The 27,106-nt window shown below is 36.3% G+C and overlaps 2 protein-coding genes across 2 annotated transcripts; one reads left to right on the top strand and one right to left on the bottom strand.

Moving 5' to 3' along the window:
• The first annotated feature begins 1,660 nt into the window (after positions 1-1,660).
• slc25a44a (solute carrier family 25 member 44a) lies at positions 1,661-12,119 on the top strand. Its single transcript, XM_030136379.1, has 4 exons — positions 1,661-1,983; positions 4,665-5,372; positions 7,431-7,558; positions 10,382-12,119. Exons 2-4 carry the CDS (start codon positions 4,739-4,741, stop codon positions 10,571-10,573), a joined length of 954 nt encoding a protein of 317 aa, XP_029992239.1. The 5' UTR covers positions 1,661-1,983; positions 4,665-4,738; the 3' UTR covers positions 10,574-12,119.
• Positions 12,120-12,389: 270 nt separating this feature from the next.
• On the bottom strand, positions 12,390-22,169 carry skic8 (SKI8 subunit of superkiller complex). Its single transcript, XM_030136380.1, has 11 exons — positions 22,063-22,169; positions 21,739-21,794; positions 21,604-21,631; positions 19,013-19,118; positions 18,079-18,251; positions 16,025-16,173; positions 15,662-15,755; positions 14,993-15,086; positions 14,818-14,910; positions 14,465-14,543; positions 12,390-12,665 (listed from the first exon to the last, which is right to left on the bottom strand). The coding sequence occupies exons 2-11, from the start codon at positions 21,748-21,750 to the stop codon at positions 12,576-12,578; spliced, it is 918 nt and encodes a 305-aa protein (XP_029992240.1). The 5' UTR covers positions 21,751-21,794; positions 22,063-22,169; the 3' UTR covers positions 12,390-12,575.
• Between the last annotated feature and the right edge of the window lie 4,937 nt (positions 22,170-27,106).

Here is a 27,106-nt window from a genome sequence, read left to right on the forward strand (position 1 = left end):
AGAGAGCGTGTACGCTGGAAAAGTTTTATTAGTTCAAGATTTTAGAGAAGTTTACTGAAGTTTTTGTTCAGAGAATACAACAATGTACGTTTTTTATTCATTCATGAATTCATAATTCAATAAAGTTCATTTTAATTTGCTTAAATGTTGGATTTCATTCAACCCTGTTACAGTGCATTCAACCCCGTTACACTGTGCTCAACCCTGTTACTTGATACATTTTTATATATTTTTTATAATAACAACTAATAGAAGATAAATGTTTGTTAAAATGTTAATGGCGCTTAGGGGACAAGTAGAAAATATATGGAAGCCTTATCTAATTTGAAGGTAAAAGTATTTTTTCATGATTTATGAAGCACAGTTGTACATTAAATACCATATCGTAATATTCACTCAAATAAAAATTAGTTAGAATACAATAAAATACGCTTACGATGAGTTATTTTACACAAGGGAGAGGCGTTCCCCAAGACACAGAGAGAATTAGTTTGGATATGTTTTAGGATAATAGTCACACTGAAGTCAAAATGTCCCATTATGGGGTTGATTTTAATACACCATATATGACAAACACAATCATAATACTGAATGACATTTAATGCCTAAGGTGGGAAAACATGTTTTCACAGAGGTTCAAATAGTCCTTCACCAAATGCAGTGTTCAAAAACATAGTCATTTATGGGTTTTTTTTCCAGCAACCATAGACCCCAAATGGCACCGAATTCAGAGAATCACCCCTGTGTATTCAAAGCAATCCCTAATGGTATTTTCTTACTTATGAAAAGTCATCTTAGTTATTAAACATCACAGACAGATAAACCTTGTTTATTGATTAATGGCATTAATATTTTTAGCTCGAGCTGTAATAACAAGCATATATGCAATACACTGCATGAAAAGAGGAAAATTTCCCCCAAAGGTAAAGCATTATGGAATTCAACCTTCTCTAAATCCGAGTGGTCAAAAGCATGGACATTACCATATAAACACTGTATTACAAACAAAATTACAATTTTACATCTCAAAATTTTACATAACAGACTGTATATCCCTCTAATGTTAGTAGTAGTAGAAATAGTAATAGTAGCAGTAGTATTTTTAGTAGTAGTAGTAGTAGTAGTAGTAGTAGTAGTAGTAGCAGTAGTAGTAGTAGTATTTGTAGTAGTATTTTTAGTAGTAGTAGTATTTTTAGTAGTATTTTTAGTAGTAGTATAATCTGAATAATTACATTTAATAATAAAAAAAAAGTGCTGTTGCTTTGGGCTCCTACAAGGATATTTGTGGTGCCTTCAGGGAAACTTCGACTTTTAAAGCCCAATACAAAGTCGTTTATTGTTCAGTGCTTTGCATCATGTGCCCAAATGATCTTTTGCATATATTATAAATACTATGTGTAGTTCCTTTTGCAACTTGTAAAACAATAAGCTGTTGTCACAGTGCGCAGCAGCAACTGTTGGTTTAATTTGTTTGGCATTCAAAGTGTTTCCTGTTCATGAAATTTGACTCATATAGGACATTGCGCTTCTATTACACAGTACTTTTAATTTTCCAAACCTCCCAACATGTTCCAAATGTGGATTTTTGGGCTAATGGAAGCAAGGTTGGACTGTACATTGGAGGCGTAGCTGTAAACTCCTACGGTTGTAGATGACCGTGAACGTATCACCATCGACACATTACACAAACCAGTGAGATGAGTAAACACAACCTTTCCAGCGGTCATCTGGAACACCAAACCATACTCGACCCTCCACTGTTTTGAGTTGGGGAAAGTCTGTATCGGCAGCGACAATACCGGGCATTAAATTTCCGTGAGCATGCATGACCTTTCACCTTTCACAATGTCTGTTCCTCCGCAGCAGTAATGGACGGAAGACATGACCCACCTCCCCTGAACAGAACAGGCCGTACCGGGTTAGCAAAGCTGCTCCGTTTAACCCGAGCCACACTGGAGGGCCAACGGAACCCAGAGCTAACAGGTACGTATCATCGATGTGTCTGGGTGAAATTCCAACCCCTACGTGTGGATGCACGTCCATGGATGTCCCATGTTAGCTAGCTAACACACAGCCGAGTACATACTGTGACTACACGTGTTTGCTTTTGCTTCAAAGACATCACGGAAAAATAAAAGACAGATGCAAAGATTAGACAATGACGTGGTTTGGTAATGTTATGACACTGCTCTGGAGTGTTATTATGTAGAAAAAAATACTTAGATCGGGACAAATCTTGCTTTTACCTCGTTGTCTCCCATGCTGGCCTTCAGTATTGGGAAACCAGCTGTTCATTTCCTGTTATTTCCTCTTTTTTTTATTTCCACTCTTTGCAAAGTGTGTCTACTTTTGAACACATCTGATTATCACAGTGCATGCTGCATGCTCTAGTCAGATCATAAAAGTACCAAGTCCACCCATTCCACACTGTAAACAAGTTAAAGTTTTGCAAGAAAACCAAGTAAAAGTATAATAATGAGAAGTTCAAATAGTTATGGTGCAGTAACATAGTCCCTGTCAGTGTGTGTGTACTATTATTCATGATGTTTTCTAATCAGTTGATTGTTGCATTTTACTGCAGTACATGTTGTACTACTTTACACAGCATGGACGTTACTCTGCAACAAAGTAGTGCAAAAGTCAAAATTTACTATTAGGGTTTTTGAGTGAACATGAGCTCAACATCAAGATCAAGATTCCTAGTTTTGTCATTGTATACACAGAGCATACACAATGAAATTCTGAAAAAACTGGCAAAGCACACATGAAATATTTGCTGTGTAAGGTAGCTGGGATAGGTTCCGGCACTCCCTGCGACCCTAGTGAGGATAAAGCAGGTTCAGAAGATGAATGAATGAAGACTTAAATAGGCTGTATTTATATTAAAAACACTTAAACCCAATTTTATAGATCAAATCAAATTTTATTTATATAGCGCCAAATCATAACAAAAGTTGTCTCATAACACTTTACATATAGAGTTGGTCAAAACCAGACTCTAAGCCAATTTACAGAAACCCAACAGAATCCTCCAGGAGCAAACACTTGTGACTGGTGACAGTGGCAAGGAAAAACTTCCCTTTAACAGCAGAAACCTGGAGCAGACCCAGACTCCTGGAGGATGGCCGTCTGCCTTGACCAGTTGGGGTTAAAGAGAGAGAGTAAAGGAGGAGAAAAGAGAGGGTGATAGAGAGAGATTGGGGGAGAGAGGGAGAAGGGGGGAAGTAAGGGGAAACACATGGATGCAGTTGATGCACAGATAACTGAACTAGAACATCTATGGAACTATGTAATAAACACTATCATAACTATATGGATAAGTGAGTGATGACGAATTGAGATTATCTGTTGTTGGAAAACACTCTTGAAACAATTGATATTCTGTGAACAGAATGATAAAATGGCTCATCATGGGGATATTGTATTGAATTTTTGTAAATAATCACACACAGTGTAATAATTATTTCCAAAGCTTTACTCTTTTTTTTTTTTTTTTTATAGCATATTGGTCCTCTTAGAACCACATATCTCTAAAATAAGTCAGCTTTTCAACTACAACAGTCCTTTTTTAAGTTTTGTTATGCATTTGTTAGCATTTTCCATCCAATCTCAGTTTGACTTAAGTGATATCAGTTTTTCAACCCGTAAAGGAACGCATCATCTTTCAATTTAACTCACTCAACACTAACATATCCACTGCAATGATGCACCCAATGTTGTGCAGTGTGCACGTTACATGCAAAATACTAGTTCTGTGTTACTGTAACCCGTAGGACAACCCACTGCATTCTTCTTCGTGGTTGACTGATATGTGTTGTTGATAACATGGGACCATTTCCCTGCACAATAGTGACGAGTCAGTCAGGTCTGTCAGGCTTAGACTTGCACCTTAACAGCAACAACAACAGACTGAACTGACCTAGAACAGAGTAAAGCGTCATTATTTTAACATGTTTTAACATGGTAGAAATTTGTCACCAAGATGTGTACTATTTGATTAACCATATCTCTTGATAAGATAGAGTGAGTTTTATTTAGTTATTGCTGCATGCACAAGTAATATGCTCAGCACAGTCAGAACACAGTTAGTACACTGCAAAATAAATAGCAATTAATACTAAACTAATGAAGCATTTTGACATGACAAAACTGTGGGAACAAATGCAACTAACCTAAAAGCATTCAATTCCATGCCATTCATTACAACCATTGCAGTCTGTTGGCATTGGTTCACCAAAACAGAAAAGGAAGTGTGATTCATTCTCAACTTCTCCAGTGTCACATGTTTTAAGCTCCTGTTGTCCTCCTGGATGTTGTTAAATCTGATAAATGACTCCCATTCTAAACTATGCATCTAAAGGCCTTTGAATCCTTGATTCAAGATTCCTTTATTGTTACTGTATGCACAAAGCATACACAAGGAGATTCAGATATATTTTATGGAGACGGTGCTTGAGTAAAAACAATATAAATTCAAAATATTTGAATAGTATTAAAAGAACTAAAAAAATAGTAAGAATACACACCCTTCGCCCCCCTTCCATTAAGTCAAGTCACACATATAAGTTTAAGTAACATAAGATTCAGGGTCATAATTGTGCTTGTTTTTCTGTGTTATTTCCCCGTCTTGGTCATCTTGAGTTTTCCTTTGTACTTTATTCCAGGTGTAATGGCAGTCCGAGGCGTGGTCATTTCAGACATGAAGCTGTAGGTGCTCGGCGCTGCCTTGGCTGGTACAATGCAGCAAAAAGGCGCAATCCAAATCATCGAATGGGAGGACCTGGACAAGAGGAAGTTTTACTCCCTTGGTGTGTTCATGACGTTGACCACCAGGGCTACCGTCTACCCCGCTAGCCTCATCCGAACCCGCCTGCAGGTGCAGAAAGGAAAAGCCCTCTACTCAGGCACCTTCGATGCGTTCTTTAAGATCCTGCAAACAGAGGGTGTGCGAGGCCTGTACCGCGGCTTCATGGTCAACACTTTCACTCTGGTCTCAGGACAGGCTTACATCACCACCTACGAACTTGTACGCAAGTATGTGTCTCAGTACTCTCCAAGTAACACGGTGAAGTCTGTGGTGGCGGGAGGGGCGGCGTCCCTGGTGGCTCAGACCATCACTGTGCCCATAGATGTGGTGTCACAGCACCTGATGATGCAAGGACAAGGGGAGCACATGACTCGCTTTAAGGCTAAACCCAAAATGATGCTTGCAGCAACGAAACGCAGACTGACTTTCGGGCAAACACGTGACATTACGGTGCAGATATTTGCAGCCGACGGCTTCAGGGGATTTTACAGAGGATACGTGGCATCGCTACTCACATACATCCCTAACAGTGCACTCTGGTGGCCTTTTTATCACTTTTATGCAGGTAAATAATCAACCTCCTTTTGATCATTTATCATGACTGACTCATGCATGTTGAAGGGTTAGTTCAGATTTTATTCATTTATTTATTTAGAACATGCAAAGAAACAAAATAAAGCAAAACGAAGCAAATTAAGACAAAAACAAAGTAACATTTAAATGGACAGAATCTATCTTCCAGTACATACAAGTCTGAATTCAAGTCTGAAGTATAAACTTATTTAATCCTACCTCTCAGTGCTTTTACACCTTTATCACTAACTTAATACAACAATCAAACAATACATTTTTCCTAATTTTAGCATTGAACCATAACAAATACATAATGCAGTAATTGAATTATACACAACAAAATGTTCATGGCAGTACAGTCATACAAACAGACTCAACAATTAAACAATTTTCTTCAATAATTACAGCATATTTATCAATACAACATCATTCATAAACAAACAGGCCTCATTGTCATTATTAAATGCTGTACCTCTCGAGAATCAATTCTTTATATCTTTTTTTAAACTGAATTATATTAGATATTTGTTTTATCTCCACACACAATGTGTTCCACAGTTTTACTCCACAGATGGTGATACAGAAACATTTTTAATGTAGTGCGTACTTTACGAATCTTTAAATTTAATTTTCCCTGTAAATCATAGCCTCCCTCTCTTTCATAAAACATTTCTTGAATATTGCCCGGTATTAAGTTATTCTTTGCTTTATACATTATTTGAATAGTTTTGAATTCCACAAGGTCAATGAGTTTTAAAGTTTTAGATTGTAAAAAATAGTGGATTTGTGTGTTCACGAAAACCAACGTTGTGAACAATTCTTATTGCTCTTTTTTGCTGTAAAAAAAGTCTTTGTAATGAACTTGTATATGTATTTCCCCATTTCTCAGCTGGATTAGAATAGAATACCTTTATTGTCACAGTAACAAGTACAATGAGATTTAAAAGTGCCATCCAGTCTGTACACAGAATAAAAATCAACTGTAAACATACAAATAAAAGGAGCTTAAAGAGATAGGTTAAAAAAAAACACAAGCAGAAACCTATCACACACACAAGCACACATTCTGTTATAGCACTGATCCCTTATAAACACTGAACATCCGATAGGTGTCTGATTGCATGTACATATCCATATTGTATTTATTACTATGGCTATTTACTGCCATGATGAAACAGGTTTTATAATTTAGTGTTTCACAGTGTATTTTAATGTATTGTTATTGGGGTTTTTTTTAATTTAAGTTTGGGTAAATGTATAAAGAATACACAGCGGTATGCTTGCTCATTGTAGTAACTGCTAGAAAAAGAACTCGGTATAGGTAAATAAATATAAGAAAATAAATATTTTGATGACCTTTTAGTTTTAGTCATAGAAATTGGACAGATTTTTAAAAAATAAAATGAATTGTAATGTAATTTACAAGAAATGTGCCATTGAATGAACTGTGACACGAGGCATTGCAAATTTACCAATATTAATACAAGTCTGCATTTAATTATACATTGATAGTGTTTTTCAGAATCTGTGTAGAATCACCGAACACAATATTGCAATACTTAAGTATATTAGCAATGTCTTGTACCCCTTTTTATTACCTACAATAAATGAACACCACTATCATGGAAACTACACAGTGTAGTATTATGAACAACAGCAGTATATTTCGAGTATTTTCAGTACTCTGCTATGTCATAAAGCAGATGTTTCTGAAGGAGATCTACAGCCATCAGATTCTAATGTCAAAAGCAGTCATTTCACCTGCAAAACACAGGGGTTTCTGTTCTGTTGCTGCTTTGTTATTTTGTAGACTGATTTCTGCTGTTGGTAATGCACAGATGATGAATAAACAGCTGACGCAAAACCACTTGAAAAAAGCCGTTTACAGTGATGATTCAGATCCAGTTCAAAGAAACTGAGTGAATCTGTTTAGTTTAAGTGAAAATCTGGAACAATGACAATACAAAACATATTTACTGGGGCGATCGTCTGATTCTTTCACCTTAAAAGTTCTAGCCTTACATTGTCTTCATGTCCTTTGCATCCCTAGAGCAGCTGTCCTATCTAGCGCCCAGTCAGTGTCCACACCTGATTCTGCAGGCTTTTGCAGGACCGATGGCAGCCGCTACTGCCTCCACCATCACTAATCCCATGGATGTAGTTCGAGCGAGAGTCCAGGTAAACATTTTTATTTATAGCTTCTATTTATTCCAACCAGCTCACTATCATTTAAAGTGTGTATAGGATGTTATGAGTCGAAAACTGAATAGAAAGCATTTTATTTAAACAGTCATTTGCTTGAAATTCTTTATTAATTTAATGCTGGAAATACTAACCAGAACTTAGAGATACAATATTTTTCTCAATATAGCACGTTCACTGAACATGCATTGTTGTTTAAAAGCTTAAATGGCATCCAAAACCTTGATCTGCAACATTCATATGCGTGTTAGAGAGCACTACTCTGCTTAAACCCACAAAAAAGAGGAAGAGGAAGGCCTGTATTTTGCACTTATAGGCAGCTGAGCAGTGTTTGTTTCAGCTTTGTGAAATGTTCTCTTCTTTGGCAAGGGTTTATCTAGTTCTGTCCATAAAGAAAAGCTGAAAACCACATTTCAACGTGTTCAGCTTTCAGCCAGGAGCGCATATCAGCTTTAAAATGTGAAAGAAATTATGCTTTGACATTTATCTTGATAATAAGCAATTCTGACTGACGTAAAAGTTTATTATTGTGACACATTTTAGATCTTGTTGCTCAGCCTTCAAATAGTGGATAAAGGGGATTTCAGGCTGTGTTGTCATGAATCTCTCTGATCTTTACCATCAGAGGTTTTCGTTAAAATGCAGCTCAAGCCTCCTCTAGTTTCTCACAGCTTCATTAACATTAACTTATTCGAAGCTCTGGAATAGGCTTATAAAGATGTCTGATTAGGGAATCACTACGATATATATTTAACCGAGACATTTTGGTGAGATTATAAATTTAAAAGCAATTTGTCTTTTTTTTTTTTCCAGATTAGGAGCAAAATGTGTCTCATGCATAGAGTGAAATGGTGCAAACTGACTGTCTCATTAAGATTAGAGACGGTGTAAACCCTATGTAAAGTATAATTTAAACAAAATACAAAGATATTCAAGCGCAGAGTTTCATTTATGAACATCAGCCCTATAGACCAGCAGGTTTAATGCCTCTCCGAAGGACAGAAACTGTTTGTGTTGAGCTATTTCTATTCGTACAGGTGTAATAAAATATCATCCATTTGTGTTCATTTCTGGATAGTTGTGAAAAACATGAGTTGTACTAATAGACTTTTTGTGACAGATTTTACTTTCCAGCCACGTTTAGTTTGAGACCAAGCTGTAAAACCTGTAGTTTCAGTAGAATACAGTAGAACTTTGCAGTATGAGTGCACCATTGTATGAGTAATTTGCTCATACAATGTAAAATCGTGAAATGCAGAAAGAGAGGCCTAAACGCACAAATTAAAGGAGTGATATTTTGCTTTTTTTAAATGGAATTATGCATTTTAAAACATTTCCCTGTGGTCTACATAAACTGTAAATGCTCTGCTTGGGTCTAGATTCTTCATTAATTCAACTTCACAGGTCCATCTTCAACCCTATTTCTGAGTAATGATATGAGAGGTTGTTTTTAGCGCTGGCCCTTTAAATGCAAATGAGCCACTTCTTGCCCCACCCCCTCCAGGTTGTTAGCTGTGCTGCTCTGTCCCGTTCAACTAACAACTGAACATTTTAGGTAATCGGCTTGAAGTTTGGACATATTTTCAGTGTGGACTACAACCACTACTGCTGATAAACAGTTATGTCGTACTCGGAGAAATGTTCGTCTGAAGTCTTGACCTTACATGTGCAAATGTCGTGACGTAACAAGTTAAGCAGGAATTAAAACAGGTTGTAGAAATCCACTCGATTTTTTGCCAAAAGGAATATAAACAAAGCTTTGCAGCACCTGGAGGGTTCAAATTCAAACTTTTTGAACTATTACGGTCAAAATACACAAATAAATGTACCAAAGACTAATAAAAGTGGGTTTAGCAAAATATGAGCCCTTTAAGTGAAGTGAGAAACACAACGATAGAAGTTGTTCTACCTGACGTTTTCGTGGAAGGAGATTCTCCTAAACCTTAATCCTCCTTCTCCTCCTTGCTCCACTGTCTCCCTCGTGCACAGATCATCTCACCTTTTCAGATAAATACATTAATAAAACCAGTTTATTTCTTTTGCATTCTGTTTTATTACATTTTTATAATAAACATAATAAATCAAGGCAAACATAATAAATATGGAATCAAGGCTGTTAGTCTGTAAATGTTTCAACTGATTGTATATGTTTTTTCTGTGTTTGCAAATGCTTTTATTATTGTAAACTGTAATTACGTACCTGTATCGCTGCCGTCTTGGCCTGGTCTCCCGTGAAAAAGAGATCCCCCATCTCAATGGGACCAACCTGCTTCAATAAAAGTTAAATAAATACAAACTAATTGCTCTAACTGCACCTTTCCTGGTTTAAAAAATCTTAAAGAGGGATTTTTGGGTGGTTTTTGGGGGCTGGAATGGATTAATTATATTTCAATTAATTTCAATAGGGAAAATTGATTTGTCAAACGAGTAAATCGTAAAACAAGCTTTGTCAGGGAATGAAATAAACTCGTACTAGGACAGGGGTGGGCAATCCTGGTCCTCGAGGGCTTTTTTTCATGCATGTTTTAGATGTATCCCTCTTCCACCACATGATAAGCCTATCATCAAGCTCTGCAGAAGCCTGATAATGACCTTCAGGTGTGCTGGAAGAGGGAAACATCTAAAACATGCAGGATACCGGCTCTCGAGGACCAGGATTGCCCACCCCTGCAATAGGAGCTTCTACTGTATTTGACCACTGGAACTGCATGATGGGAAATCAGTCATGTACACTGTTCAGAACATCATCAGAGCTGAATTCGATGCTGCTTCCGTATGTTTATTATTTGTCTGCCGTAGGTGGAGGGACGATCGTCCATTATCGAGACGTTCAAGCAGCTGCTGGCGGAGGAGGGCGTCTGGGTGATGACCAAGGGGCTGTCGGCCCGCATCATTTCCTCCACGCCCACATCGGTGCTCATCGTAGTGGGGTACGAGACTCTGAAGAGACTGAGCCTGCGAGCTGAGCTGATCGAGTCCAGACACTGGTGATGGAGACCAGCAGGGGCCACTTTGGACCTCAACAGGGATTAACCCTGATCTGACTGTGACAGGGAAACCGCTTCACGAGCTGTGTCTTTGAGTTTTTAAGTGTATTTTAGGGCCTTTTTTGTGCCTTTTTATTAGAAAGTGAACAGTACCAGAAAACGGGAAGCAGTGGCAGACTGATGGAGAACAACATACACAGAGCTAATCCAGACTGGGAGTTGTGGTTGAGGGAATGTGGTCCTCGGTCGGTGTCCTCAACCATTCCACCACCACGCTGCGTCATTGTCATACTACATATTATTTTCCAGTTGTCAGATCCATTTCTATTGGCCTATTTAGTTCACTGTGAAATGTTGCAACCTCAATATTCTGAAAAATTAGCTGATGATTAAAAGATGTTGCTCCCAGAAGGATTGTAAACAAATCCCTTTTAGCCTAATGGCTCATCTACTGTATCTTAATAATACTAAACAACTGCACCAAAGTGATTGTAACAGATGTTCTGAAAGATTAAGACTTGATGCACAATTTGTGTACTTTCCAGCTTAGTAGTAAATTATGCTTAGTACTTGAGTGTTATTTCTGCACCGACAAGCAAGAGACATTTGTATGAATTCATTCCAGCTAAAGGAACATAATGTGTATCTCTTAGAGAAACGAAAGTCTAAACTGAATAAAGAATAAGTTAAAAAAAAAAAGTTATCTTAAAAAAATTAAGCAGTATTTCCAAAATTATTTTCAATAGTTCTCTTTACACAAAGGATGACGAATAAATCCATCTCTGTAGGTGTTTGATGTTCAGCCTTTATATATTGTAGCCATGTCCCAGTGAGTTATTTCCAGAGGTCAGAGGTTATGTCACTGAAACAATGGTGCAGATATGATGAATTAAATGTGCCAATGAACATGTCAGATGTTCAAAGACAAGAAAATGTAAAGCTCAACACACGAGATAAAGATGGGAGCAATAGAGCAAAAGTAAACCAACTTTTTTTTTTGTTTTATGTCAGACTCAAATGGGCTCCTTCTGCATTTGCTAATGTACATTTATACTGTTCTGATCATGAATCAGCTTAAACCACTTACTGTTTGGTTAAACGGAAACAAGGACAGAGAGCAGCAGGACCATCGCACCACAGGCAAAACTGAACTCCAACAGTTGCTAATGAATTGAAGGTCAATAAACTGCCAATTTTATTTTTATAACAACTGATAATGGAGATGGAGAGGCAAATAATGTAGCCAGACCACTGCCAGTAAACACACCTCAGTGAAGGTTGAAGCATTCATCCTTTTTATACTCTGCTCTGGTGTTTGCAAACCGCACTTTCCAGTTAATACAAGCACAACAGTACTGGATTAAACTTTTCGTTTGCTGTTTCTGAATTGACACGATACATCAAAATAGCATATTGCCTGTATGGAGGAAGGTGTGTGTTTAGGTGAGCTGTCTCTATTTAATGTGTTGAACTGTTAAATGTGCAGTTTGATGTGATTTAAGCGTTGAACACGTGAACTTCTGAAATGTAATAAAGACTTCTGAATCACTGCCGCTGTTTGTAACTTGTAAAATGATTTGTATGAAAGGAAATGTCTGTAATTCTGTATATACTGAGGCTGCAGTACACTGGCTTGTCCACTGGGGGGAGCACAAGGTGGTACTTTGATGTTGAGAAAACAAGGATACTGGTCAAAACACAAAATCTGTCACACCATACCACATATAAATGTTCCAACTAACTTTATCCTAAAATATAAAACTAATAATGTTGTTGCCATTTCTTTTTTCAATTGATGAGGTTAAGAATGAAAAAAAAAGACAAGTAAAAAAAAAAAACAAAAACTTTATTTGACCACTGCAGGCCAGTGCAAAATAATCCATGACATTTCCAGTCTGCCACCTCCCCTCCTTCCCCCCAATGCCAACATCAACTCCATGAATCGAGTGAACAACTCTGAAATCCTGGAACTTCTCATGTGGTTGCTTGTTACTGGCCTCCCATCATCACATGGGACAGTCGTAGATGTGGATGGCACGGTCGTCTCCAGCTGAGATGATCTTGGAGCCGGTGCTGTTGTACTTCACACTCCACACCTGAGGAACAAACCAGACAAGAGTGAGATCAAAGTTGGTTTTCTTTTGGTGTCTCAGTGTATATGATAAGTATATTTCCATACTGGACAATATTTTCCATATTATGAATGGAAAACCAACAAATACTTAAAAAACAAAAAGAATCCTCTTGTATATGGTGTCCTCTAAACTTTAACCCTATTTACAGCATTGAAAAAATACATGAACATGGAGTTTCAGAGAGACAGACCTGGACTTAGGTTTATATCAAACAAATATCCAGACTTGGGTTACATGTCTGCTGTAAATGTATCTGTTGAACATGTCTGTTTAGTTCTAGTTTATCTCAAACAACACTAATTTGCATTAAATTCCAAGAAAAAATACTTTTTTTGAACAAAAAGTGGCTTATCATACTCATGCTTCAATCTGCAGACTTAAACTTCTACCTTTAGGAAGACTTCTAATAAAAAATATTTTGCCGCCAAATTTTGGGACCGTATTCTTCAAGTCATCTGACACTGACCAAGTGAGAGTCTCTTCATCACTTTATATTTACAGTACTCAACAAAAAGAAATCTGTTCTCATTATGTATCCCATAATGCTGTCATATACAAATTATGACCCATGTTTTGTTTTTGTCTGTTTCTAACACTTTTTAAGAGACTTCAGATCAAATTTGCCGCAGGTCTCAAACCTATAACCCCTTTATGGAACTGACAGCTGATCTTGTATTACATTATTTCACAAATAAATCAGGATTGCAACTAAATAGTTCTCATTTGATCAGAATTAGATGGCTATGAACTAAACGGAGAAGGCATGGAGAAGATCCTCTACATAGCAGAACAAAGCAGAAAAGCAGCAGAGATAATTGGCTGCAAACTGTCCCTGTAGATTTCCTGGTTTGGCAGCCATTTCATGTGAGACTAAAACAGTAAGACGGACCAAACCGTCTCTGATCTCCCCTCACAGGAGCAGCTCTATTGTAATCACAAGCTTTGTTGTATAAAACTCCCTACAGGTGTCTGCAACCAGAGATCTGACAGCTGGGATAATTGGTTTTGCCTGAAGTGAAACGTCAGAGGGGTTGTGTAAGCGGCCGCTACATGACTGTGACCAAACTGATTTCCTCAACAGACAACCTACAGAGGACCTATGTTCTCCCTCTGAATATGGATTAGAATCAGCAAAGAGACACAATAGTTCACCTACAGTTTACGTAACTTTCTGTGACACTTCAATGGGCAAAATGGTCTCAAAAAGTAGTACATTTGCTGAGTTTTAGACCAATCATCTTTTTCTTTTTCAAACATTGCAGGTACATCTACAGATAAGTATTAAACTTGTTTTGTTATGCAAAGGTAGGTTTTATGTAGGGATTTGATTACTAGAGTGACTTAGGTTAACCCACATTTGGCCAACAGAGAAGTCACAGTTTAAAGGGAAGAGCAAAATAAGGTATTGTAACAGAAACTGAACATTCATGCAGAAGAATCTGACTCATACTGACATTAAATAAAATGAGTCCACCAATTCAACTGAACATAAGACATGTCAATACTTACTGTAAATGACCTGCAGACACCTTGTTACATATATTCTACAGATATTTGTCTGATGCCACTGACTTTATCACCCTTTCATGCATAAATTCTTTGAAAAATTGTGGCTCAATTGATTCCTCATATTTGACAAGATTCTGTTTTGAATGATAAACTAAATGCCAAAGATGGTCTGTTGAAGTGCTGTAAATACTCTACAAACTCTGCAGTTCAACTTTCCAGATAAAGTGCAGACACAGAATTGACTTTGTCACCTGGTCCTGATGGTCAAAGAAAGTGTTGATGCATGCTCTGGAGCTGGCGTCCCAAACCTTCACACTCTTATCAGATGAACTGAGGGTGAAGAAGAGAGAGGACATTTATGTGTTACATGTTTCACACTGTATGTTGGCTCAGAGGTTTTTCTGAAAGCTTAAGGTTACAAAACTTCTAGCTGCTACTCTCTGATAATTACCCTGCTGAGTTAAAATTCTCCTGCTTCAGATCTGCCAGTGTTTTCTTTGAGTGTTAACTGTTTCATCAGCTATTTGATTTAGTAGCACAAAGACGGTTACGCAGATTCTGAGATTGCTTTGAAGTGGCATACGTCTGAAATGTTACACTTTACCTCGAAACAAAGTGGGTATCATCCGGTGAGAAGGCAACGTTGAGAACCCAGGATCCGTGTCCACTCAGTGTTCCTGCCAGGTTGGCGTGTTGCCTGAAAACAGGAGCACATGGTTTGTGACAGAATCCAAACTGAAAACAGTGAAGAGTATGAACACACTGCCAGCTGCACTCACACATCATATATCTTGATGTAGCCGTCGTCAGAAGCTGTGACCAGCAGCTGGGAGTCGGGGGAGAAGGTGAGAGATCTGATGGGCATGGCGTGACCTGAGGAGACAGACTGATTGTTACAGATTTTCACACTTAAAAGAAAGAAGCTCTTTTTTCATCCAAAAAGGCTGGAGGTTATACACCCACTATGGTAAACTATTAATAAAGGATAAAAAGTCAATGTATTGTCTTAATAGGGAAGTTCAATTTCTGCATTTTAGCCATCCTTAGCATTAGCATTATCTATACACATTAGAAGCAGTGAGCTGCCATTGAAGGTGCTCAGGGACCAACTCCAGATCTTCATTAGTTCAACACCACTGAATGGCAAATTAACCTACATATACTTGTTTGTGAAGTGATATATCATGTATTCCAGTGTATAATATAAAAAAAAATACAGATATTTTGTAAAAAGTAGCTGTAAATATTTACCAATCTTACCACATCCTCACATAAAGCCTTTAAAACAGTCAATTTACTTTATAAACCATTGTCAAAGGATCTCCTGCATTTTTCATACTTTTATTAGCTTTAATATATATCAGATCATACACTTCCACTTCCAAATAATAACTGTAATAAAAGTAGCCTCATGTGGCATTAAATTCAGTCTAAATAACAGACCGTACCTTCCAGCGTGTGGAGTAGCTTTCCAGTGGCGATGTCAAAGATGTTAATGATTCCATCAATAGCTCCGCTAGCTAAATATTTTCCATCTGGACTCTGGAAAAAAAAACAAAAAAAAAAACAGAATAAAACAATAAAACCCTGTAATTTATCATGAACAGATGTTGGAGAGATGAATCATTCTGAAAATGGATAAAAATAAGTTGTAGATCAGAGGAACAAAAGGTTTTAGAGTTACACTGGGAAACGGTGATGTGAATGAGAGAAAAACACAAAACAAAGTGAGTTCATGTAACGTCTTGTACAAGACTGAGCTTCAACAGTCATATCTAAGCCAAACAAAATCTGAATTCATTGTTCCTTACATAAGCTATGCTCAGGATAAATTTTCCTCGAGTGTCCAGAGAATACTCCTTCTTGCCGCTTTCCACACCAAAGATGTTGACCTTGCCAAGATGGCTTCCTGTGGCGATGTGTTTAGAGTCTGGGGAGAAGGCAACTGTCCATGCATCAACTGGAAGAGGAGAATAAAAAAAACAGAAGGAAAGTGGAACTTAGCAGCAAATATTTCTATGAAATCACTTCTTTTAACAACACTATCTACAGCAATCACTACCAAAGTAACACAATGTACTGACATGTGCAAACTCAATGTTTTATATATGTTGCTATTGGCCAACCACAAATACTTCATATCTGTGGTTTAGAACTAAAACCTCCTCTGTAATGTACACCCAAATGGTACTAAGCCTGTCACAATTATACATAATCATCACGATTACAGGAAATATTCATCGTATTTTACTTAATTTTGATAATTGTCTTCATTCCCCTCTATCAAAACAATTGCGTGGAAATAACATACTTTAAAATTATTTTCATTTGACTTGTGCTCCTTTAATACTGTCACTTTGTTGTGCCACACTCTTCATGTTCAATGTAGAACTAGTGCAGTTAATTTTGACGTTGTAATGTGATGTTTTAATAATGGGTTTTGAATGTTTAAGTTAGATCAGATCTGCCCAGTTTGCTTGTTAAAAATATTTTGACGGAAGTGTATAGATTGTTTTGATTGGCTTAATGTTTCAGTAATGGGATTTTATCTTGAATCATGTGATTTAAAAAACAGCTAAAGTCTTACGAAACCTTTAACCTTGTTATTTTTTCAGGGTTGTAATGAGTATGCATTTTTATTCCTTAGTCTCTTTATTAAGATACAAGACAATGCAGGAAATATGTCCACAGCACTAAAATACACACAAGAAAAAATGGAACTAAATGGCTTCTACAAGTAAATCAGAATTTAGTGTGATCTCTATTAGGGTTTAGTGATCTTGAGTTAACTGTAAGTTTTCTTAAATAATCTGGTGGTATATTATACAAGGCTTCATGCACATGGTCCATGAGTTTTTCTTTATACTTTGGCTGTCTTTTATTCTTTTCTCAGTCCATTTAAACCCATATGTAGCTTCTATCCTAATCACACATTTTCTGAAATGCATTGTTGTTAATGCTGTTTACATATTTCCTGTATATTTCAGATGTACATTGAATATATTGTGAAAGAAACTGAGGAACGCATATGTCTGGTCCTTGTACACAGAATTGTATGATATGTTCAATTTCTCTTCACAGAAGTCAAACTGAAATACAATTAACAATATGTTTAAAAATTCTATATTACCTTCCTCATGTAGCATAGGTGTAATCATTATACTATTACTATATACTACTATACTACAGTGATGACACAAAGTTAACAGAATAGGCAATAATAAGGCAATACTGTTGATCACAAATATTTGTTTGACATTTAATAGTAAACTCAATTTTTTATATCATGACAGCCCTAACTGTAGTTAAAGCTAAAACTGCATTAAGACAACAAACACAAAGATGGAAATCCAGGTTTTCAACAACCGACGCTGATTTCTGAGGAATACAAATATGACTATAGAGAGAATGTCCAAGGGGGAAGTAAAAAGCCCTTAATCCACCGACCCTGACCAACCACTGAATGCAATGAAGCGTTACTAATAAGAGTTGACATGACATTTAGATAAAGTGCAGCTTGGTTCACAACACACAACATAGGGTTACTGAAAGGTGAGTATAAAAAAACAAGCTTGCTGTGCAACTCAACAGAATTGATGATCTGTTATCACCTGTAGGTGTTTTGATCAAGTTATTTGACTATTTTCTTTACAGTAACCTTATATCAGCACAAGTGCTGCACAATGATAAACAGTGACAGAAACCTGGAAACACCTTAATGATATGGAAAACTCTGGAGTAGTGACTGACATGGTTTGTGTACAGCCGAGACAAGCATGATTCCTTTGCTTACCATGCCATCCTACCAGATATTATAAACCAATCACTGAGTATATAAGAAATGTCCCCTGACGCCAAGCTCTACCTGGTCCTGCATCCATGGATTTGATCTGTTTTCCAGACTCTAGGTCCCAGAGACGGATGTGTGCATCCAAGGAACTGGAAGCAGCGATGGCTCCGTTGTGACTGATGTCCACTGACACTACACCCAGCTGGTGGCCCTCCAGGGTCCACTGCAGCTCCAGCTTCTCATCTGACCTACGTGTTCAGGACAACAAAGATGGTTATTCATGACAGTCACTTATAACACTGTTACAGGCCATTTTTCCTCTCAACGATATCTTGGAATTAAACAGCGAGATGAGTCTATATTCAGCTGTTATTGTTTAATGCATGAACAAATGACCTGTAGACACGATACAACTAAACACAATTAATGTTTGGGTTGTTAATACATCTTCATTAATTTCAGCCACAACTACATGCATGAATACATGTGCCAGATTACCCATTAGGCTTCTTGGATGATGAGTACAAATTTAAAGCCATCCCAGTGAAAAGTATGCAGGTGGTGAGGTGTAGAACACAGAAACTAATGATGAAATTTAGCTGAGGCACCAAAAATTCAAAACTACATAACTTAAAATGTATTTGGAGGAGAGCTTTGGGATTTTGAAAAGTTCACTTCAATCTTCACATACATTTTTTTTTCTCATGACATTAACTATGAGGTCTGAGAGGAGTTGGACTGGTATGACCTGGAACTAAGTACAGCTAGACTGCAGCAAAAGATGGAAAGTGTAAATCTGAATCCTCTCTTTGTACATGAAAGGACACACACACGCCAAGAATGGCAAAGTGTATTAGTGCAGTGATATGAAAAAAATAATCTGAGACACAACGTGCTTTTCCATTCAGTGTTTTCCTGTCTATACTACAAGAAAACACTCAACGAACACTTGATAAACAGTATAAAGTCATTGCATGAATAGGAAAGTAGAAAAACTACATTTTCTCACCATTTCCAGACTTTCACCATGTCATCTAGTGACCCAGTGACGATTGTTTCTGTACCATCAGCCTCACTTTTACCCCATGCTGCCGTCCAGATAGCATCATCGTGTGCTGAGATGGAGTAAGTTTAAAATTTAGTACAAACAGCAATCTCTTTTTACACTTTTGGAAAATTGTTGGTGTAGTGGAAAAAAGTACATAAATTGTTGTGTTCTTCAATATTTTACTTCATGTCTATATCAACAATCCCACAGAAAGAGACTGTAACAAATACCATCACAAAGAAGGTAAGATTTTGCCAAATTTTGGTGTAAGTTTTTTTCTAGTAGGGATGTTTCTGTATCATTCTACTGCTCTTTTGTTATTTGTAGATTTTTCTTTTAGAAACAAGTAATTATTTTTCACCTAATTGGTACTCATAAGAATGCTATGTTTAGAGTATATATTTGGATATACAGATGGTCATACTGTGCATTTATTCCCACAGTAATGTCTTAATCTCTAAATCTGATCAGTCTTTTAGTCAGTTCTGGTCAAATTATGCTGTAGGACTCTTTGTCACCCCCAAATCACATATATATGTGATATATTCATCATTTTCAACATGAAGATGAATCCTGCTTAACACTTTCAGTGCCATGGGCCGATTAAATCGGCTTTACGAAAACAACCTTTAAAGTGCCACGGGCCGATCAGATCGGCTTTGGAGAACACGCCACATTTGTGTACAAACAAACAATCCACCCCCATTTCTTTCTCACATTTCGATGACGTTCTTTCTGTGTCCCCCTTTTGAGACCAAGCAGACGGGAATTTGAGGTCACGCGACCGAATAATATTTTTATATCTTTTTAATGTTTCTTATTCTCCGGTGTTTCTGGGTGGGGGTCCCAGTTGGCCCTCTCCCACTAGTTGGGATACGGGGCTGTGTTGCTGGTGCCTGGTCGCCGGGGTTGGCGGCTGCCTCCTGGTGCGGATGGCTCCCTGAGACAGCGCCTCCTAAATTGATGTTTTACTTTTACTTGTACATTTTTGTTCTGGTCTACCCGTGCTCAGTCAGTCTTCTTAAGTATGTGTGAGCTTGTGGGTTTGCATGTATATGTGGGTTTGCATGTATATGTGTGTGCGGGTGAGTGGGTGGGGGGCGGTACTGATTTTTAAACTGATATGTAAAGCACTTTGTGCTACAGTTTTTAATGTATGAAAAGTGCTATATAAATAAAGATTATTATTATTATTATAAATTATGCAAATTACGATCAATAATGAATCGGCTGCGTCCGGTGCGTTTTGGATCTAATCAGCAATCGGTCGGATGTTACCGAGCGGTTTCCTGCAGGATTCTTCAAATATTATGAAAACGACGCGAAATACTGAAAAACGGCCAAATTCTGTGGCACTTTTAAGGCTTATTATCCCCTTAACTGTCTGGCACTCAAAGAGTTAAAGATATATGAGCTGTTAAAGTTTTTATAAATTAGTTATTATTAATTACACCAACAGGGACCTAATGAGCTTTTGTTGAGTTTACCTCCCCCAAAAACAGAAGCAAAAGAGGACAGAAGGAAATCAGGCCAATGTGTGTTTGGAATCAGTAGGAATAACATTAAATGTGAAAAGATGAAATATCTGAAAGCAACCCATGATGCCTTAAAGCCTTCGATACTTCATGTTTTAAGTGGTCACCTGGTGCTGGAATTTAAAATTTTCTCATATATGTGTGTGTGTGTATATATATATATATATATATATATAGGGTGGGGAAGCAAAATTTACAATGAACATTTAGTTGTTTTTTTCTCAGCAGGCACTACGTCAATTGTTTTGAAACCAAACATATATTGATGTCATTATCATACCTAACACTATTATCCATACCTTTTCAGAAACTTTTGCCCATGCCCTGATTTGAGTAATCAGGAAAGCAAACGTCAAAGAGTGTGTGATTTGCTGAATGCACTCGTCACACCAAAGGAGATTTCAAAAATAGTTGAAGTGTCCATAAAGACTGTTTATAATGGAAAGAAGAGAATGACTATGAGCAAAACTATTACGAGAAAGTCTGGAAGATACTACTAAAGAAGAATGGGAGAAGTTGTCACCCGAATATTTGAGGAACACTTACACAAGTTTCAGGAAGCGTGTGAAGGCAGTTATTGAGAAAGAAGGAGGACACATAGAATAAAAACATTTTCTATTATGTACATTTTCTTGTGGCAAATAAATTCTCATGACTTTCAATAAACTAATTGGTCATACACTGTCTTTCAATCCCTGCCTCAAAATATTGTAAATTTTGCTTCCCCACCCTGTACATATATACTTCCACCATAAATGGGTAGAGAAAAGCCACAAATAAATGCACCAGATTGGAGGAAATTAAGGGTTTGATGCTCAGTTTCTAGATGGAGGAACCACTGAATGAGTCACTCCCCATGATTTAAAGTGATTGTCTTCAGAAATAAGATTCAAAAGAAAAACTCTAAGTGATTACCAAGTCAGAGAAAACCTTTCACAGTTCCCATTATAAGCTACATATAGACGGGGTACACATGAATGACTCCACAAAGTGAGATTTTCCGAAATCACTACTCACCGTGTTCTTGCTTGAAAAGTATACTGTACTGAAATCAATAAACAAGCAAAGTTAAAGACAGTTTGCGCCATTTCAAACAATCAATAGGATTCAACATATAAAACAGAGGCTGTGTACTGTACATGTCATGCTTACTTGAGTGCTCATTGTTTTGGTCCTGGTGATCAGAAAGTGAATAAACTTACATCAACCTGATAACAAAATGAAACAGAAAATAAACGAAAGGGGTGAAATAGATGGCGTATTCACTTCAGTGTTGAGTTGAATAAAAGTATAACAAAAGCTACCACAGCGGCTACAGTCAGTTAGCTTGACTAGCATGGCAGGTTAGCGGTGCAGCTCATTGGCAACAAAGTGCAGTTAAATATCAAAGTATCAGCTATCATTTTGTTAAGCATAATAACTCTATCAATATAAGACAGATATTGTAAAATTATATTGTCACACATGCGTACATACCTTCAAGATTCCAAATTAAATGTTTATTATAATTTTCGCAGCTCGCTCATTTACTAGTGAGACGCCATGACAACATTCAACGTAACTTCCGGCTAACTTCTTCTTCGTTGAATAAAAGGGCAGCGCCAAATGTCATTTTACTGCCGTCTATTGGAGGGAATTACCCAGCTGCTTTATAGTGTACTGGGACTTTTGTGCATGATTAACCATATATTTTCAATAAATAGCGTCAGTCACATATTGAGGTCCTGAGTATCTCTTCAACGGAGAAAAAAAAGACATTTAAATATGTTTCCATGTTTTTATTGAATTACTTATGAGGCCAAACTAGCCTTCCTGTAATCCAATATTAAATCATCTGAAACTAGTTATTAGTCTATTTTTTGTTTTTGTTGTTTATTAAATGTTCTTGATGTCAATATAAATCCTGTTAGTGTGTAGCTTAGTTTGTTGTCTTCCCAAAACTCCATGCACTGTATTGAGATCATTTTCAATACGTGACATAAATATTTTTGTTTATTTTCCTATTTCATCCTGTTTACCTGGCATCAAGAAAATCATCAGACAGTGTTATATCTGTTTACCTATAGATGGTTTACCAGCTAAATACAGATCACCTGAAGATCTACTGCTAACTTTCCCACTGCTTGATCGTGGTGTTGTCGTTTTTTCATCTGTCTGTCCCATCAAATTCTTAACAATTATTATTTCTTGAGTACCTGTGTTAGATATTTCCTAAATTTTAAACATGTGATCATCCTAATAAAAAAATCAAAAATGTATAATTTGCTTTCAAACAATTGACGGCAATTCAGTATAAATTTGAAATGTGTGTACTTCAGTATTTTTTATTTTATGCAGCTTCATAGTTCTGCTCCACAACATATTAAAGGCAATTTTTTTTTTTTTTTTTTTTTTTTTTTTATCTTCAGTTACTTTAGTAGTTTTCATCCCCTTCCAGGTAAAACCACATATCTCTGTGAGGATTTAAAATGAAGCTCAGCAGCCTTTTTGGATTGGTTGGAAAAACCATTTTCACAAAAACAGGCCTGTTTTTCTGAACTCAGTAATTGTTGAGTTTTAAGAGATGCCTGTTTTTTTTTTTTACCGTACAATGACACTAAAAAAATGATAATCTAATAGAATATGATGCATTAGTGTAGATTAAACACACAAAGTACCACAAATAATAATATAAACAGTATAATACAACACAGCACACAACACAAACAGCATTAAAATGTAAGAAACATATGAATTCAACAGTAAAATGGTTAAAAAAAAACTGCATATATAATAGCAAAACACTAACAATGACTTTTAGTTTACCTTTGCTTGAATTAATTTGACTGGTAATAGTTATAGTACATTACAGTATGAATAGATTATTTGAGCGTTTAATTAATGATTGCATAAATATTATTAATATAACTGGCGATAACATATGTAGTGACATTATTTGTCATTGTTACCTGTCTGACATCCCACAACTCATATAATAAAAGCCTATTTGATGCTGGTTGAGGAACAAATGAATCAAGTCTGTCACATTTTAAAAAAATAAAAAAATAAATAAAAAAAATAAAAAAATCCAGGGCCTTTCACTGTAATTTGTGAATAAATTTGTAACAAAGTTGTAACATTACAAACAGCTGCAAGTTACACAATAATCACTTCCAAATGAAATAAAATTAGGCCACACCAGATTTCATTTTTACAAGTTAATGTGCAAAATATTTTCTGGGACAATTAAAAGCATTTAAAAGTTTCAGTGAAGACAGTTTCTCTTACTTGCTCTCTTCACAATCCTCCACAATCCTTTATTTATTTGATGGAAAATAATAGAAAAGGAAATTGGTTCTTTATTAAAGCTCAGCTGTCATAATGAACATCACATATTTTGATCAACATTTACTTTTGAAGTCATTTGTTACATCCAAAAGATTTGCTAAAGCAGTGGTTCCCAAACTTTTTGTCTTGTGATCCCATTTTAACATCACAAATTTCTGGCGACCCCAGACATTCAAAGCATAATTTTTTTTGCTAGAATTAATGTGTTTTGATCATGTAATAGTTTGCTGTACTAAGTTGCAAATAAACGTTCATTTTACATGACATTTAGACTTTATAATGTATATTATTATGGACAGAGGCAGAAAAGCCAGGTGTAGATTACTGCACAAAGTGAGAATTTTATTTACCTTGGTCAGGATATGTACAGTCAGTCCAGCTTGGATTTACAAAGTTGACAATTAATACTGAACAAAAAATAGCTCAAACTATGAATTATGAAAGAGCTGCAGCATCTGAAACAGACCACAATGAACATTTGACAGATAAACAGAACCACAGTGCTTCAGTTTCAGCTTCACAGTTTTTCATGTCTTTTATGGATTGTGATTGTCTCTATGAACTCACCACATATTTTTTATTAGTATGTTTTTATATATAGTTTTATCAATTACAAGAAATTTCAGGCAACCCCATTTGAATTCCAGGCGACCCCACATGGAGTCCCGACCCCAAGGTTTTTTCACTGTGCTAAAAAATTTACAATGATTCAAACCCTCTTTGCAGACACGTTTCGGACTGGATTTTTATTTCCAAGACCAGAGCTCAAGTCATATAATTTAAAAACCAGAAGGAGACAGATGGCATTTACAGAAGTAGATTCTACAGACGTCCTGGAGTGTGATTCCATGATTGTAAACCACAGAAAGAAAAGAGACACTGTGAGGATCATTCATTTAGATCAGGGGTGTCAAACTCATTTTAGTTCAGGGGCCACATTCAGCTAAATTTGATCTGCAGTGGGCCGAACCAGTGAAATAATAACATAATAATATATAAATAATGTCAACTCCAAAATTTTCTCTATGTTTTAGAAGGCAAAAAAAGCAAATTTACATTATGAAAAGGTTTACATCTACTAACTATCCTTTCAAAAGATGTGAATAACATGAACAAACTGAAAAAAAAGTCTAATTTTAACAATATTCTGCCTCAGTTTATCATTTACACATGTACATTATAACTTACAGATCACAGTGGATCTACAAATACACCGAACATTTAATAATAGACAGAATATTGTTAAAATTGTACTTACTTCTCTTCAGGCATTTCAGGTTGCTCATATTTGTTCAGGTTATTCTCATTTTTTGCAAAATTATACTTTGTTTTAGTGTAAATACATGAAAATATTTACATTTACAAAGAGAAAAATTTGGAGTTGTCATTATTTATATGTTATTATGATAGTATTTTACTGGTTTGACCCACTTGAGATTGAATTGGTCTGAATGTGAAACCTGAACTAAAAGGATTGTTAATATCTTAATGTAATTTTTGCATTTCACAAATTCCTCCCAAGGGCCGGGATGGACCCTTTGGCGGGCCGGATTTGGCCCCCGGGCCGCATGTTTGAAACCTGTGATTTAGATAGATAGATAGATAGATAGATAGATAGATTCGGCTACATCCTGCTGCCTTTAATCTAAGCCATTTGATCAGTTCATTACTCCTCAAATGAATGAATCACTCTGCTTTAAATAGCAGCGCAGTGTTCATTACTGCCTCAAGGACCAACAGAAGGAAAATATCCATTCGCCTCAGGAAGAACTTATACATTCCATGCAAGGATGTATACGAAATATATGCATATCTAATGGAGGAACTGGTTTAGAAGTTACATAATTAGTAATAAAGGAGGTTGTTTGTCTGTATCAAGGATTTTCAACAGAACATGGCATACTTAAACCTCAGTTTGGAAGAGTCAGTATCACTCTGAAGGTAATTTTAGTCCAAGCAGCTCTGTAAAATAGTGACTAAACAGCTCTAGTCATGGACTGGAACCAGAAGATTAAAGTCACTGAACATACCGTGCAGTGCAGTTCAATCATTGCACACCTGAGTGAATGGAGACCTATGGGAAAACTGAAGAGCTACGAGCTTCAGAGGTTATAACCTAAGACTGTTCATAAAACATATAGTGATTTATGCATGAATGGCAAAGCAAAAGAGATTCTATTGGAAAAACATCAACGCCACTAGTTCTCAGCCGCAGTTTATGAGGAACTATGTTTGAGAAAAATGAGGTCAACTTTTTGGCCATTTGGCTGTTTTCACCCAGATAATGATAAATTGTATGAGAATTATAATAAAATGTAGAGTTTAGAGCACAGGTGTCAAACATGTGGCCAAATCTGGCTCGCCAAAGGTTCCGTTCCGGCCCGCGGGATGAAAGTGCAAAAATGAACCTGAACAGTCAAGGTTGTCAAAATCATTTTGGTTCAGGCTCCACATACAGACCAATGTGATCTACAGTAAAAATAACAACACAATGACCCATAAATAATGACAACTACAAATTTTCTTTTTGAAAAATTATGTGGAAAAATTTACAAAAAAAAATAAAAATAAAAATAACATTACACTGTGAAAATATTTACATTTACAAAACTATTCTTTCACAACAAAATGCAAATAAATACATAAATAAAAACAAAGATGAACAACCCGAAATGTGCAATGTTAACAATATTCTGCCTGTTACTAAATGTTTTGTGCATCTATAGATTCACTGTGATGTGGAGTTGTGTTAATAATAAGAGATGGAATATTGTCGAAATAGTTCAAATTTTAGTTCCAAAATCCAAAAATTTTAACAATATTCTGCCTGTTACTAAATGTTTATGTAACATTGTGTGTAATGTAAATGTATAAATAATAAGTCGAGGAATAATATTGTTAAAATTGCACTAATTTTTCTGATGAAATTTCAGTTTTTTCAGGTTATTCACATCTTTTTTGTAAAATCTAAATATTTTCATCATGTAATTGGGTTTTTTTTGTGCTAAAACAAAAAGAGAAACTTGGATTTGTCATTATTTATAGGTTATTAAGTCATTATTTTACTGGTCTGTCCCACTTGAGATCAAATTGGGCTAAATATGGCCCCTGAACCAAAATGAGTTTGACACCCCTGGTTTAGAGCATAATAATATTCATTCAACCTAAGAAACAAACAATAAAAACTTAAAAT

This window comes from Sphaeramia orbicularis, chromosome 6, assembly GCF_902148855.1.
Source record: "Sphaeramia orbicularis chromosome 6, fSphaOr1.1, whole genome shotgun sequence".
Classification (NCBI taxonomy): domain Eukaryota; kingdom Metazoa; phylum Chordata; class Actinopteri; order Kurtiformes; family Apogonidae; genus Sphaeramia; species Sphaeramia orbicularis.